Source organism: Hipposideros armiger, unplaced genomic scaffold, assembly GCF_001890085.2.
Source record: "Hipposideros armiger isolate ML-2016 unplaced genomic scaffold, ASM189008v1 scaffold_315, whole genome shotgun sequence".
NCBI lineage: Eukaryota > Metazoa > Chordata > Mammalia > Chiroptera > Hipposideridae > Hipposideros > Hipposideros armiger.
Window position 1 is genome coordinate 1,291,870 of NW_017731665.1, and position 15,246 is coordinate 1,307,115.

At 50.4% G+C, this 15,246-nt stretch overlaps 1 protein-coding gene across 1 annotated transcript; it reads right to left on the bottom strand.

Annotated features, from left to right (window-relative positions):
- Positions 1 to 1,625: 1,625 nt before the first annotated feature.
- CUNH16orf89 (chromosome unknown C16orf89 homolog) lies at positions 1,626 to 12,741 on the bottom strand. Its single transcript, XM_019660333.1, has 8 exons — positions 12,536 to 12,741; positions 10,583 to 10,732; positions 8,865 to 9,015; positions 7,608 to 7,725; positions 6,344 to 6,479; positions 5,490 to 5,594; positions 4,272 to 4,358; positions 1,626 to 1,874 (listed from the first exon to the last, which is right to left on the bottom strand). Exons 1-8 carry the CDS (start codon positions 12,738 to 12,740, stop codon positions 1,678 to 1,680), a joined length of 1,149 nt encoding a protein of 382 aa, XP_019515878.1. The 5' UTR covers position 12,741; the 3' UTR covers positions 1,626 to 1,677.
- Between the last annotated feature and the right edge of the window lie 2,505 nt (positions 12,742 to 15,246).

Genomic DNA, 15,246 nt, shown 5'->3' on the forward strand with positions numbered 1-15,246 from the left:
CTTCTCTCATATTTAGTGTCACACACTGTCCTACACAAGTTGTTCCCACAAACTGATTCATACTAAGTTGACTTGACAGAGAAAGTCTTATCCCACTTTCCCCATTTTGCATTGGGATTCCTTTTCTTGAAAGTGACTTGTAAGCTCAGGTTTCTCCTAGAGCCATTTCCCCACCTTGGTTTGGTAATTTAAGCCTTCTAAAAAGAATAGGTGTTGGGTTCCAGTGGTTAATCCATACCGAATTCAGGAAGGAAGGGGACAAGGGGTGGGGGTGGGGGCACAACTCCCCCTTAATCCGGTCGTGTGTCTGTCTTGGTAAACTTTTGTTTGCGAGGCAATGTGAAAGACATCCTGATGGGTAAGGAGTGCCAGGTGGGTATTAAATTCTGGCCCTTGTTCCCCAAGAAAACAACCTTAAAAGCAGGTCGAATTCACCAAGAGAATCCAGGAACATTGCTGTGGGCCTGACTATCTATGAGCAATTTCCGGGAAAGCATCCAGGAGCAGAGTGGCAGAGAGGATTAGACACAGGAGACTAACTCCTAAAGAAAAGATTTAGAAGACACCCCCTCCCCTTGTCGGGTATTTTCATTCATGTTCTCAAATACAACTATATTGTCATATAAGGATGATCAGCAGTGATTCCCCACTTTGAAGCAAAGGAAGATGATGGACTTAAAGAGCTTTCCAGACCAAGGACTGGGTTTTTCTACCTTGGAGTCTAATGCTGATGCCTGTCTAGTTGCAGCTTGAAATCAGCACCACGGACAGGGCCTGGACCCATAATCAGGTTCCAGGAGGTCTTTTCTCAAACACTAGATTAGAGCTCCAGTGGACACATTAACATATGTGCACACTGAGGAGGCAGAACACAAGGGCAGACTCTCAAGCTGGGTGTGAAAGAGACATTGACAGGTCAGCTGCCCCTTCCTGCTGCTTCTGAACAAGCCTCCATGTAATTTGACATCATCACCATTATAGCAGATAACACTTACCTGGCACTTACTACGTCACAGGTACCCTTCTCAGTACTCTACAAACATAAGTTCTCACAGCAGCGGAGCTAATATTGATGTAGGTGCTATAATTACCTCAATTAATTATCCCAATTATCCCAACTGTACTGATGAGAAAATGGAGTCAGAGAGAGGCTAAGTGACTTTACCCAGACTCCTGAGCTAATTAGTGGGATAACAGACCTGGACTCAGGTCACCAGGGCACAGAACACACTGTTCACCATTATGTTACACTGTCTTTTGTAAAATGACATAACCGTGACCTGATGTGACTTCGTGACACCACGGAGATCTTTGGATCAGTTATAAAGATTTTAAGTGCTGCCGTTCATGGTCCTATCTCAAGCTCTAGGTCATGACTTAAACTAGTATTTTCAAGCCCCTTATTTCGCTCACTGGGGAAGATGCAACAGTTGACATTTGAACAAATCGTCTTCAAGACACAAGTTTACAGGTCTCTTCAGAATTTGTGTTGCGTGGAGTTGAAGAATCGGAATACGGCCCTAGAAGTTGCCCAAAGGGTTCAGAAACAGGCCTTAACTGCACTCTGAATTTATTCATTTGCTGCCACACCTGGATCATCCCAGCCCCCCCCCCCTGGGCCCTGCTCCCCGAGGGGATGAAGCTGGGCGTCTCCTTCTCAGGGTGTGACGAAGGATTTCAGAAGGAGGGACCAAAGGCCTGGGTTTTATCTTCCTGGTGGATGGCAGGCGTGGAACCATTCATGTCAGTGGCCGTTGGTGGTACCGGTGTGGCCTGCCGCAGCTCTCCGTTTGCTAGCGGGTATTGTACCAGGGCATAGAGGAAGCCGCCCAGGGCCGCCACGGCTGTGGCTGTGTTGTGGGAGGAGCATCCATCTGGGGAGAGAGACAGAGTTCCCCCTGTGAGTGCCGGGTGGCAGCCACAGTTCAGCATGCATGCTTTTCAGATATTCCCCCCGCCAGCCTGGTGCCAGCGGATCCACTTGGCTGGGCCAGACACCCATCCACTAGCCGCCGTGAGTGTTGGTTGCTAATGGCTCCCTTCTCCAGAGACATGTCTTCCGACATCTGGAGCCCCCTCACGTGGAGGTTACACCTCCTCCCAATGATTTACAGGAACACACACAGTAACACAGAAGCCAGGCTCCTGTCTCAGGAGGGTGACTCTGTGGTGAGCGTCACGCTGGAGCTCCCCGCTGTGAGATCGGACCTGAGGCCACACTCTTGTCTCGCTCCTTCCAGTTTTCCCTGCTTTCAGGACCTGTGAGATCTTCTAGGACAACACCTCATTGCCCCATTTCATAGATGAGGACACTGAGGCTCAGGTAGCAGAGCTGAGCTCCCAGCCCTGACAACACAGCTCATTCCTTGACCCGGACTTGAGCTGCCTTCATTTTTGCCTCGGGCCTGCCAGTCCCACGTGACTTTGAGCATCTGCCTGAGACGGGAACCCCTTACATGTGATTTACTTCTCTGAACTCCAATTGGGCTGCCTATCTTTAGTCTCTGACCAGGTAGAGGGAGCCAAGACCTTCCTCTCCCCTCACAGACTTGGAGAAGAAAAGGACCCCAGCCAGGCCCCTTGGAGGGAGGCAGAATGCAGATTTCAAGGTCCGTAATTACTCACCCTGGCAGTCTATGCTTATTGGTGGCCTACCATAGGTCAAATGCCACAGGGAGCACTGTGCACAGTGATCTGATATTAACCCCAACAGCCCTGTGAAGGAGGCACTGTTTGGTTCCCATTGTACAGATGAGGAAACCGAGGCTCAGATGGGTTGAGTGACTCCTATAGTGAGGAAGGGCAGAAGCAGATTTGAACGCAGACAGCCTGACTTCAAATCCTGTGCTGTTAGTCTCCATGGGTGTGTGTCATGGTGAAGGAAGGTGCATGCTGGCTGCTCCATCCTGGGCAATTTTCTAGGCTGCTGGTCAATCTGCAGGGGCCCCAGGAAGGGCCTTGGGCTTTTGAATTTCTGCAGCTCCCTCTCCAGCTGTCAGTCTCTAGGGAGCAGCCAACTCCCAGGGTATGCGCAGTAAGCCCCCTACCACCCACCATGGCAGTCCCAGCCCCCTCCGTGTCAGGTGGGCGTCTCCAGGGCAGGGGACCTCTAGGAGTCTCCTGAGAAAGTCTCCCCTTTCCCCTGCCTAACCCCTGGTGGCAGCTACAAAATGGACCCATCAGATCTGTGCTTCCACGCCCCTCTTTTGTGCTTCCTCTCACCTCTCTGCAGGTCGGTGATGAAGCCATGGCGGGGTTGATGGTGAGAGGTTTAGTTACGGGAATCATCCCCCAGTGTAAGTTGGATATCTACTCTGAGCTGGCTATTCTACCTCCCTTTCTGCTTTCATCTTGTAGCGACTTATTTTTTTTATTAACAAAAAGATTGAAATCAAGTCCTCTCCTCCTTCCCTACCTCTCTCCATCCCTTCCTTCCATTGTTATGTCTTACTTTTCTGTCTGTCCCAATACAGTTATATCTTATTCTCAGTCTTTCTGCATTGGTGGGCTGACCACATAATTTATCATTTCAACCAGGACACTTTTGGGAGGAAAAGGGACACTATTCATAAGGGCACCAGGACAATAGGAGTAAGCTGGGGACAGCAGGACGTGTGGCCACTGGGATTGCACTGGTCACTTGCCTGTTGGCTCTCAGATCCCCTCCCTGACCTTCTTTGCCCCAAATCCCAGTGCACTGAGCCCTCCAAACTACGTTTCCCAGGCTGCCTTGCCCATCAACAGTAAGCACAGGTGGGGCCAGGGGAGAAGCCCGGGTCTTGTCTGTCTCCTCTGTGTCCAGCCCCTGAGATTCGGCTAACACCGCCTCCTCCCCTGGGCCCTCCAGCTCTGCTACCAGGGAGGGCAGTGGCACCCCACAGGGGGTCATCTCTGGGTTTTCTCACTTTTTCTCTTTTCAGCTCTTGCAACACTTCTGAGATGAGTTCCCTATACTCAATTCCCTCTGTGGAAGTTCCCAATGCGGGTTCTGTTCTCCAGACTAGATTGGATGGAGTGGGGTTATTTCTGTGATTTTCCATAATACGCTGAAACTTCTCTTTTGTGTTCCTTTCACTGGAGACAATATCTCTGGACTCCCTCCTTTCTAAGAAGAGAATATCAGGGACTCCTACCCTTCCCCCTCCCCCAACCTCCCCAAACACAAGGGCCCTGTGACCTAGCCCCTTCAGTGATGCTGGGGCGACCTGTGTATAGTCTTTCTTTGGTGTCTTGGTTTCATTCCAAGAAGGTCCCTCGGGTAATTTTATTACCTGCAAATTGTTTTTCTCGCCTCTTTTCTCTTATCCGATAATGCTGTTGGTGATGAATGTCTTTAGGTAATTTTTCATCTTCAGCATCTGGGAGAAGAGTGAAAGAGGAACTTCTCAAGATGGAGTGTTAAACATTATTTGCTAAACCTCCTCCCCCTCACAACGCCTCAAGCAACTCAGGTCTTCTCTTGAATCTGGAGCCTCTTCTGGAAGTTTCCTTGAGCCCCTGCTGCAGGTCCTTCCACATGGCCTAAATTTGTCATCTACTAATATTTCTCCAATTGTGGTCCCCCAACCACCCACATCTAAATGGCCAGAGGAGCTCCTTAAAAATGCAGGTTCATGAAACTAATACAATATTGTATGTCAACTGTAATTGAAAATTAATTTTAAAAAACCTTTAAAAATTGCAGGTTCCACAGCCCCACCCTCCACCTGCTGAATCTATAGGTCTGGGGGCCTGAGAGTCTTTATTTTATAAACCCCTCTATTTCAGAAACAGGCTCTCATATTTCGAAAGCTTTGCCCCTTTGAGCATCCCAAGGTTCTCTTTTAGGGTGTGAGCATTTTTTGGGAGCCTCCTCTGTACCCAGGACAGGCCAGGTGGTTTCACAGGTATTATGTCTGCTCCTTACAGTTTAGAAAGGAGATAATTATGCCCATTTATTTAGATGAGGAAAATCAAGGCTCAGAGCAGTGAAGCAACTTACTCCAATGAGGACCAGCTGTCCAGTGTCACACAACTGCATCCTCCGCTCTCTGCTTCTGTGTGACCTCCTCCCAGACATCGCCCCTGACCACTCTGCCTAAAAACCCTCCCCCAATGTTCTTTTCTTTCTCAGCCTGTGTCACCTTAGCAGCCCTTTCAGAACTCACTGTTATTTTACGTGTTGGTTTGTTTAGGTGGTTTCTGCTTCTTTTTCTCAATGCCCTAGTTTACCTGGAGCCTAGAACAGTCTGGCATACAGTAGGTGCTCAGGGAATACTTGTTGAAGGGATGAATTTGTTAACGTAGGTTGCACCTTCCAACAAGACTGCCTCCCGTCCTGCAAAGTTTTGGCTTCCAAAGTTCTGAGCCCATTTCCGTGTGTGTGTGTATTCGTGTATGTGCATGCACATGAGTTCTGCCAATCTCTCTCTGTGCCCCTAACACCACTGTATCCTTTCCCCACCTGGCTTAGGGCATACAGACCCCACCAGGGTGTAAGGGCAGCTCACCAGGCCTCCCGAAGCATCCTTCCTGCGGCTTCTGCCAACTGAGAATGGCCTCCAGCCACTGGAGCTGGTAGAAGTCGGAGAAGCCACCAATTCCACAGAACATGACTAGACGCAAAGACAGGGGACCCTCTGTAGTTTTGCCCGCACAGGTCCACCTCCTCCCATGCCCCAAGGCCACCACAGTGCCACCTGCCTCCTCCTGCTGAGGCCAGGCAGCAACTGGAGGTGGGTGCTCAATGCAGCGGCTGGCAGGATGCAGCCCTGAGCTCTGCCCTAGTGAGCAGGGGCTCCCAGGCCTGGGTCAGGGCTCCCACTTAGGGCCTTGGTCCAGGCCACTCAAGAATAATGATCAGTAGAGGGCTCTGGACACCCAAGCAAGGAGCAGCCACCCAGAGACCCGCTTTCTGTCTCATTTCTAAGGCTCTGAGTGTCTGTTTGCCAGTCAGTTAGTGAATAAGTCTGTGCAGAGCTCCGTCACTGGGAGCAGAAAGCAGTCAAAACAGTGGCAGATAAAATACAGGATGCCCAACTAAATTTGAGTTTCCAATAAAGAACAAATAAAAAATTCTAAGTACAAGTATAGCTCATACAATGTTTGGGATATACTTACACCAAAAATGTATTCATGGTTTATATGAGGTTCAAATTTGCCTGGGGATCCTGTACTTTTTATTTACTAAATCTGGCAGCTCTACTGTGTGTGTGTGTGTGTGTGTGTGTGTGTGTGTGTGTGTGTGTGTGTGTGTGTGTGTGTGTGTGTGTGTGTGTGTGTGTGTGTGTGTGTGTGTGTGTGTGTGTGTGTGTGTCACAATCAGGGATACGCTGCTGCTTTGTCCCTAGAGCGGAATGCCCACTGTTTTCCATGAAGATGTCCCGGGTGGGGTAAGCATATCCGATGGCCTCGGCTCTCCGGTTCAGGTCCATCATCTTGGCGCAGAAAAGGTTCATGTAGCGTTGGCTCTGGTGGAACAGCCCCCTTGTGCACCCTTTCTAGGGGGACAAAATAAGTTGATAGAACCGTGACAGACGCATGCTCTGTTACAGGAAAAGACTTGCTGTTCTGAGCTGGTAATGCAAGGGGGGCTGTCTTTGGGCCAGGTCTTTCCCCGTTTCCCCAGAATTTCTTTCCCACCCACACTCCCAGCCAGCTGGGGCATCAGAGAGAGCTGGGTTTGAGTCCCAGCTCTGCCATTTAGAAGCTCCATGACCTTGGCCCACTAAATTCACCTTTCTGAGCCTCAAGGGTCTTCACAAGGAAAGGGTGATACCACTGGGAGGGGCACGCCGGCAGGTGGGCGGCGATACCATAACTAGGAAGTGCCTGACACTAGGGGGCGCTCTATAGCCGCTAGCTGCGGTCATTACATTCTGATTCCAGACTAACAGGGCTGCAGCTACCGCGCTACTCCAAGTGTGCGCTGTGAACTGGTTGCCGGGGAGAGAAGGACAGGAGATGAGAACAGGCTTTAGAAACGTCTATAGCAATGTATCAGGCTAGCTTTCTACCTGTGTTTACAAAACTGTTGGTCTGTGATGGCTTGCAAATACAGAATAATAAAAGAGTCTGTTAAAACCAGCAAGGCACTTCTAGGCTAAGCATTTCTGGAAACTGAACATTTTTGAACAGAGATAACAAGCCCTGTCTTTCTCTATAATGAAATACATGTTTAAAAATGATTATTTAGCAAAGTTTGAGCTCTTGGGCTTGGAAGAGCACTGGGCACTGGAGATATGGGGGTGGGGCTGGTTTGGTCCCCTGGAAGCGGCTACCCACTGACTTTGTTCTAAGTCCTTTTCCATTTGTTGTTTACTGAGTTCTTCCTGCTGCTTCTCTTTGACGCTCTCCTTTTGCTTTTCTGATGCCCTCTGATTCAGTTCAGGATGCAAAGCTCTCTGTCCCACAGAATCCCCATTCTCCCCTCCCCTCACTAGTTTGGTTGGATTTCATAGCCAGCGGATGGGTGGCTACTGTCACTTTTCCTTCCCGATGTCCGAAGCACAAGTCCAAAGGCCCGCTTATTTTCCCGGTGTGTAGCATAGAAAACCACACTGCTGTGGGGCTGTTTTGACCATTCTTTCTCCTCCGAGGGGCATGGTTGGACCCACACTGGCACTCACCATCCTGGCGATGAGGAAGAAAAGCAGCTGGTGGGACAGGCAGTAGCCTGAGCAGCCGAGCTTGGTCATGAGTGTCCTGCAGAAGTCCGAGAGCCTGCAGGGCTGGCTGCCGTCCGTCCTGGGGAGGAGGTGGTTCCGGGCTGCTAAGGGTTGCTTCAGGAAGGAAGCCCAAAGGCCCGGAGCCTTCCCTGGTCCCGATTCCCTCATTAGTTATTAGAACCCCATAGGTTCCAGGCACCCAGCTGGGCCCAAGGGGCTGCCACATAAAACACAGGTGTCCTGTGTCTTCATTGGCTAAATCAGTACCCCCCTCCCCACCCGCACAGGGAGGTGACCTGGAGCTATCCTGGGTGTGGACCCAGCATACCCATTCTCCCTGTGCCAGGCCTGCCCCATAAAAGGGACCGGGCAACATAGGGTGGGTCCCTCACTGGAGCGCAGACCCTTCATGAGCCCAGCTGTGTCCTAGCCCAAACACCTCTTTGAAGGATGCTGAGAGGATGGGGGCCTGAGCACCTGCTGCCCCTCTGCCCATGGGTCCCCTGCTGTCCTAGGGGATGTGCTCTAAGCCCAGCGCTCAGCAGGATAAAATGGGGAGCTAAACTAGGCTCGGGCCTTGCTTTCTAGACCTACAACCTGGTGGACCAGATGGAACCACAGAGCGAAGGTACATGAGTATTGCCTCTGTGGCTACCTCTGGTGGTGCTAGGCGAGGCAGCCCACCCTGGGAGGTCAGCCTTGTGCAGTGGAGTCAGGGAAGGTTCTGGAGAAAGGATGCTGGAGCTGGTCCTTAGGTGTGAGCAGTTACTCAGGCACAGGGCTGGGGCGGGTGGGGGTGAGAGGAGGCCCCACAGAGGGAAAGGCTTAGAGTGGCAGAAGCTGGTGCCTCTGAGGGTCTGAAAAGAGGCCCCGGGGCCGGAGTGGAGGAACCTGTGGAAGGGCTTTCTCCTCAGAAAAACAGGAAGCTTCGAACTGGGGGTGGGGTGTTCAGGTGTGGTTTTGGACAAGATCCCTCTGATATGGGGAGTCCAGGCAGGAGATGGGGAGTGGCTGGATCAGGTTGGCGGCCTTGGGTGGAGAGTGGGGCAGACTCACATGTGATGGGAGTGGGAGAGTGCCTTGTCAGGGTGGCTCTGAGGGAGCTGCTCCCGGTTTTGCACAAACCCTTGGGGACTTGGAGAGCGAGTGGAACAGGAGGACAGGCAGAGGGAAAGCACTTGGGAATTTCGGGAAGCGGGATAAGTGCAGGGTGCCCACCTGGTTCCCAGCAACTGCACCAGGCACATGTCACTCTGTTCCTCTGAGAAGGAGTCCTGGGGCTCAAGCGTGGGGTATACCATGGAGGCATTGATGTGTGTCCAGACGTGTGGGAGCTTCCAAAACCCGGGCTGGGTGGTTGGCTGGAACTCTGGCAGAGAGGAGGGGGTCAGGGAAGAGACCCAGGAGCAGCGGGCCACACTGTGCTTAACAGCCCCCACCCCTGCACCCCCCTCCCCTTGCCTCAGGGTCCCGTGGCTCAGAGCTATTGAAATGGGTGTCCCTCCCTGGGCAGCCCTGACCACACACTGGTGTCTGCTTAGGGTTCTAAGCCTCGCCTGCTAGTTGGGCATTGTGATTGAAACACCCAGGAGGCTCTTTTTCTAAAAAAAAAAAAAAAACCCAAAAAAACAAAAAAACAACAAAAAACTTTTAAAAATCACTAGAATAGTGTTGGGACAGGCTTTGGCTAAGTCTGCTGCATCTGTAGAAGCTTGAGAGGTATAAAAAGGGTTAGTTGGGCCGGCTGAGTGGCTCGTTGGTTAAGAGTTGACTTGGGAGTGCAAGCTCTGAGTAGTAGGGCCGCTGGTTCAGATCCCACATGAGGGCCCGTTACGCTGCGCCCTCTACAGCTAAGATGGTGAACAACAGCTCGACCTGGAGCTGGGCTGCTATGAGTCGCCAGCGATGGCGTATTCTGCAGTAGGGCTGCAGTGGGCTGCCGTAGGCTACCGTGAGTGGCCAGCAGCCAGCGTGAGCTGCCGTGAGCCACTGTGAGCAGCCGTCCAATGGCCGGCGACTGATCTGCCTCAGCCGGGAAGAGTGCAATGATCACAATACCAACATGGGCCAGTGAAGCGACGTCCTCCACAACTAGACTGAAGAACAAAAAGGACAGCAAATTGTCTGTTCCCCTTCCCTGATTCCCCAACGCTGTTCCCTTTCCCAATTCCCTAATAAAATCTTAAAAAAAAAAGGTTAGTTGACTGCTTTGGTTTGGTTAGAAATTGGAGCTCCTACAATAGAGATGCCCAGCCAAGGGGCTTCTTTAGGGTGACAGGGGCCAGGAGAGTCTTAGGGACCAGGCCTGGGAGAAGGTGGGGGACCTGTACTGCAGAGAGGGAGGCCAGGACTAGGGAGGGCTGGGTTGTGGTCACATGCAGTGGGGCCTGACGTGATTTGTGAGCCTGGGAGACAGGGTCCGGTGACCACGGTGGTCTGGTTTATAATCCCTCCCCGCCCTTCGGAACACCTCAGGCCAGGGTTATATGATGGGGCCCTTGGTAGGGTAACTCAAGGCTGACAAGAAGAGACTCAGCTTTATAAGGCACAGAAGAGATGTCAGCAATATACTAATATTGGCTGCGAAAAGGGCTGAACCACCATTTAGAGTCCCACCTTCTGGGACAGACAACTCCCCTCCCTTCTGGTCTAGGAGGAAGGCCCCTGAGAGTGGGCAGGAGCTGAATAAACGAGGGGTGACACGTTCCCTACTTTCCATCCCCTCTGTGTGGGTGGGAGAAGTCATCTCAATCTGAAGTCAAGGGAGAACGGACATTCCCCAGGGTTAGCCTGTGGCACGCTTGGCAGACCGGACGCAGTCAGTTACAGGCCGTCCTGCACCTTCCCTTGCGCCAGATGTCCACCTGAGGTTATTTCAGTCACTGTCCCCAGAGGCTGTGTCCCCGGAGAAATGGGACTCCACCCCCTGCCATTACCTCTTAGGTACTCGGGGTCGCTCAGCTTGAGGTAGACAATGGATCTGTGCAGGAGCGGTGCCAGCTTCCGCTGCAGTGTCCCCATGCGCAGGCTCAGCGGCTGCAGCTGGGGGTCCTGGGCCCACTCCTCCTGAACGCCTCGTAGGTGCGCTGGGAGGGGACAGGGTTCACTCACTCCACCACTGGACAAGCCATGTGGACGGGAAACAACATCCTAAGATACAATGCTCACGGAGCCTCTCTGCCTCCTCTGGCTCCTGAGGGGAAAGAATTTGCTGAGCTTATTGGAAATTAGGCCTCTATGGGGCTCCGCTGGGTGATGGGGTTGGGTCAGAATGATGAAATGTGGTGGCTAAGAGCTTGATTTCTAGAGGTGGGCCTGAATTCAAATCCTGACTCTAATGCTTTTTTTTCTACCTATATGCATATTTTATTAAAACTGATCATCCCTATATATTTATCACAAACCCAAAATAATGTAAACATTCCACCATTACAAACAAATGATCATATCTTTATCCTACAATGTATGTAATGGTGACTTTAAACAGGTAATACATTTTTCTTTCGGTGTGTGTGTGTGTGTATATATATATATATATATATATTTTTTTTTCCTTTTAGCTGAGCCATCCTGCTACCTATTGGCAGCTCAGCGGCTGCTCAGCTCGGGCTGGGACTCGAACCGCTGTTGCTCAGAGCTCAAACTCTTGAGCAATCGGTATATTTTAAAATTAAATTTATTGGGGTGAGATTGTCTAATGCTTTCTTGTTGGGTGACCAGAAAGTCATTTAATTTCTCTCCACTTCACTTTCTTCACCTGTAAAACAGGGATAATGACAGTCCTTACTTCTTGGAGGAGAAGGGTCATAAGGATTAATTGAACTAATGCATAGAGAGGACTTAGCGTTGTCCATAGTGCAAAGTAAGCACTTAATAAAGTGCAGCTATTAGTATTAATTATACCTAGGATTGTTATACAGGAAAGAAACATGAGGGGGGGGATTCAGGATGCAGGGTGGAGAGGCTCCGCGTACAGTTGAGCAAGTTGTACACAGCACAAGGGCAACACGGCCCTGTCATGGGTTTGTAAATGTATTAAGACAAGTTCCCAGCAGATGGCAGTCAAGTGACTTGAGGAAGGGGTTGCCTTTATCTAATTCTCAGAAAGGGGCCTTATGGACTGACTGGCTAGCCGTGGCCCTGCAGGGGTGGGAGAGAATCAAGGTGGCCAGAGAGAAAGGAGATGTCTCTGTCCCAGAGGCCCTCCTCCTGCTGGGACCTGGAGTCACGGTGGGCCAGAAGCTGCACTGACCACAGAGAGGGGAGGGGGGCCAGCCAGAGCCCCAGGCTGACACCAAACCAGCTCTTTGTACTTAGGTTAGGGTGCCTGAAGGGAGGGGCTTACTGCAACTAGTGGTGTGTGTGTGGCGGTGTCTCCCTGTTTGCCTTGGCCTGTTTCCATCACCCTCCTCGGGGATCTTCTGTTTCTCAAGGCGGAACAAATAAACACTTGACACTGTTCTTGGAACCTCCAGGCATCTTTGACTGGAAGTGGGGGGAGCCAGGCCTGGAACCCATCTTGGCGGTCCCCAGTTTTGTCCATGGCCACCCTCCCATAAATACCCTTTCAAAGGACACAATCCCTCTGCCCACCTTGTTTGTGGCATGTCAGGTGGGAGGGACTGTCCAATGGGTCATTTCCTTCAGAGAAAATACAATAATTTCCAAATCTTTTCTTGTGTGACCTTTGAATCCTTTCTGCTTCTAAAACGTTTGATAACAGCAGGGCCCTAGACACCCAAAAGGAGCAAGCCACCCCCACCTCTCTTTCCTTATAGACAAAGCAGATTATTTGGGGCCAGAAGGTGGCCAGGTCCCTGAGGTGCGGGGCAGGCAGGTGACAGGCTGAGAATTGGTTTTCCCGGCGGGCAGTCCAGGGGAACACCCACCTTCCAGCACCCGGAACCCCACCACACCATCCAGGTTGATTTCAGGTAGCCTCTTCTTCAGGAAGGAGGTGGCTTTCTCCAGCACCGAGAGGATGAGGCCCGTGATGGTGGCTTTACCCTCTGGGGTGTCCGGCGGTGGCAATGAGAAGGGCCATAGTGGCGGTGCCAGCAGCAAGAGCAGAAGCGGGAGCCCCATGCTGGACATGGCTGGCTTCTGCTCGGACTGGTCTGGCGCTTCAGCACAGCCCAGCCCAGCCTGCCCCACACGCCTCCTCCCCTTCCTCCTGCAGAGCTGCATAGAAGTGGCAGGGCAGGGCTGACCCAGCAGCTGGGGTTACCTGCACAGAGGGATCTGGGGAGGACAACTGCAGTGGACTAACCACGGGGGGACCAGAGGTCAGGCCTGGCCTCGCTGTGGAGCCAGGTGGTCACAGGCTGGGGAGAGGGGCTCCCACCCTTCCCTTCTTACCCGGTTCTCCAGGCCCACAGCCTCCACCTTTTTTCCCACCTTTTTTAAGATTTTACTGGGGAATTGGGAAAGGGAAACAGGCAAGTTGTTGTCCTTCAATCTTAGTTGTGGAGGGCGCAGCTAGCTCAGCTCCAAGTCCAGTAGCCATCCAGCCACCCGTTGGTAGCTCGAGGCCACTCAGCTCAAGGTGCTGTGCTCAATCTTAGTTGTGAGGGTTGAACCAGAAACCTTTTTAGGAGCACATGCTCTCACCAGCTGAGCCATCCTGTCGCCTGTTGACAGCTCAGCAGCAGGTCAGCTTAGGCGCAGCTCACTGGCTCAAGTGGGAATCAAACCGGTGATCCTGTTGCTCAGAGCTTGCGCTCTTAACCAACGGAGCCACTCAGCCGGCCCCACAGCCTCCATCTTTGATCTAGCAATTGCAATTACAATGTAGAAATCCAAAAATGCTAAAATGCAATTAAAAAAAAAAGTTTGGAATAAACTCATCTGAGGGCTTGCTTGCTCTGAACTGACAGAAGATTTCTTTCTTTCATTTTTTTTTAAAAAGATTTTATTGGGGAATCGGGAAAGGGGAACAGACAAGTTGCTGTCCTTTTGTTCTTCAGTCTAGTTGTGGAGGACGTCACTTCACTGGCCCTCATGTGGGATCTGAACCAGGGCCCTGCTGCTCAGAGCTGGCGTCCCAAGCCAACTCTTAACCAACGCACCACTCAGCCGGCCCCAGAAGATTTCTTACAGCAGCACCTGTCCAGTAGAAACAGAACATGAGCCACAAAGACAAGCCACGTGGATGGCTTAGAAATTTTCTAGTAGCCACATTAAAAAAAAACAAAGAGAATCATGTGAAATAAATTTGAACGATCCACAATAGTTTATTTGAACCAATAGATCCAAAATATTATCTTTTCAACTTGTAATCAATATGCAAATGATTAATTTTTTTACATACTTAAAAAAATTTTTTTTCTCGTACCAAGTCTTTGAAACGTGGGGAGTGTTTACACTCAGGGCACATTTCATCTTGGGCTAGCCACATTTCAAGAAGAGCCCGGCAGCCACTTGTGGTTCTCTATTGGATGGTGAGGACTTAGAGCCCTCAGGTAGCTCACTCAGGGTGCACTACGTCTGTTTCCCGGCAGAAATTTCTATGTTGGTTTACTGAGTGATATCCTGAACCTTGCCCGACTGTCACATGCATGCATGCCATATTGCCTTTCTAAAATCCCCTAACTTCTGAATTCAGAAACATACCTGGCCCCAGGGCTTCAGTTAACAGATTACAGATCCGTGAAAATAATAAAAATAATAAAAATGCAGACTGGCCAAGTGGCTCAGCTGGTTAAGAGCTCGCTCAAGAGTGCAAGCTCTGAGCAACAGCGGTTTGAGTCCCGGCCCAAGCAGAGCTGCAGCTGAGCTGCCACCAGGTGGCAGGATGGCTCAGTTAAAAATAAAATAAAATAAAATAAAATAAAATAAAAATGCCTCCACCAAAATGTGCACCTGACGTTCCTTGTGGGCAGTCTCTAGGTAAAGGTTTCTCAACCTTTTTATTTCATTCTTGCTCTTCCCTGAACCTCTGCCCTCCCACCTCCCAGCCTTTTTGAGACATTTTTCCCCCTGAACATTTAAAAATAACAGCTTTATTGAGACATAATTCACATACCATAAAGTTTATCCTTTTAAAGTGTACAGACAGCGTCTTTTAAAGTATTCACAAAGTTGTGCAGCCACCACCATTATCTGATTTTGGAATATTTTCATCACCCCAAAAGGAAACCCATGCTTATTAGCATTGGTCCCCACTCTCCCCAACCCTCTCAGCCCTTCAGACCCCTGCAACCACTAATCTACTTTCCATTTCTATGGATTCTGGACATTTCATAGAAATAGAATCATACAATAGGTGACCTTTTGTGTCTGACTTCATTTAGCATAACGTTTTCAAGGTTCATCCATGTTGAAACCATCAGTCCTTCATTCCTTTTTATGGCTGAATAATATTCCAGTGTGCTGATGGATCACGTTTTATCATCAGTTGATGGACATTTGAGTTTTGCCCCCTTTCTGCTATTGTGAATAATACTGATATAAATATTTGTTTATGTTTTTGTTCGAAAACCTGTCTTCAATTCTCTTGGGTATATGTGCCTAGGATGCAATTGCTGGGTTGTGTGGTATGTTCTATGTTTAACTACGGAGAAACTGTCAAACTATTTCCCACAGTGGTTGCACCATTTTA

Bases quoted from the DNA above. Each gene is read 5' to 3' on its own strand.
- CUNH16orf89 (XM_019660333.1), bottom strand. From the start codon at position 12,740: ATGTCCAGCATGGGGCTCCCGCTTCTGCTCTTGCTGCTGGCACCGCCA. The intron at 10,733-12,535 runs GTGGGTGTTCCC...GTCCCCTCCCAG, and splicing joins GGGGTTCCGGGTGCTGGAAG to CGCACCTACGAGGCGTTCAG. The intron at 5,595-6,343 runs GTGGGCATTCCG...CTTTGCGTCTAG, and splicing joins GGACATCTTCATGGAAAACA to TCATGTTCTGTGGAATTGGT.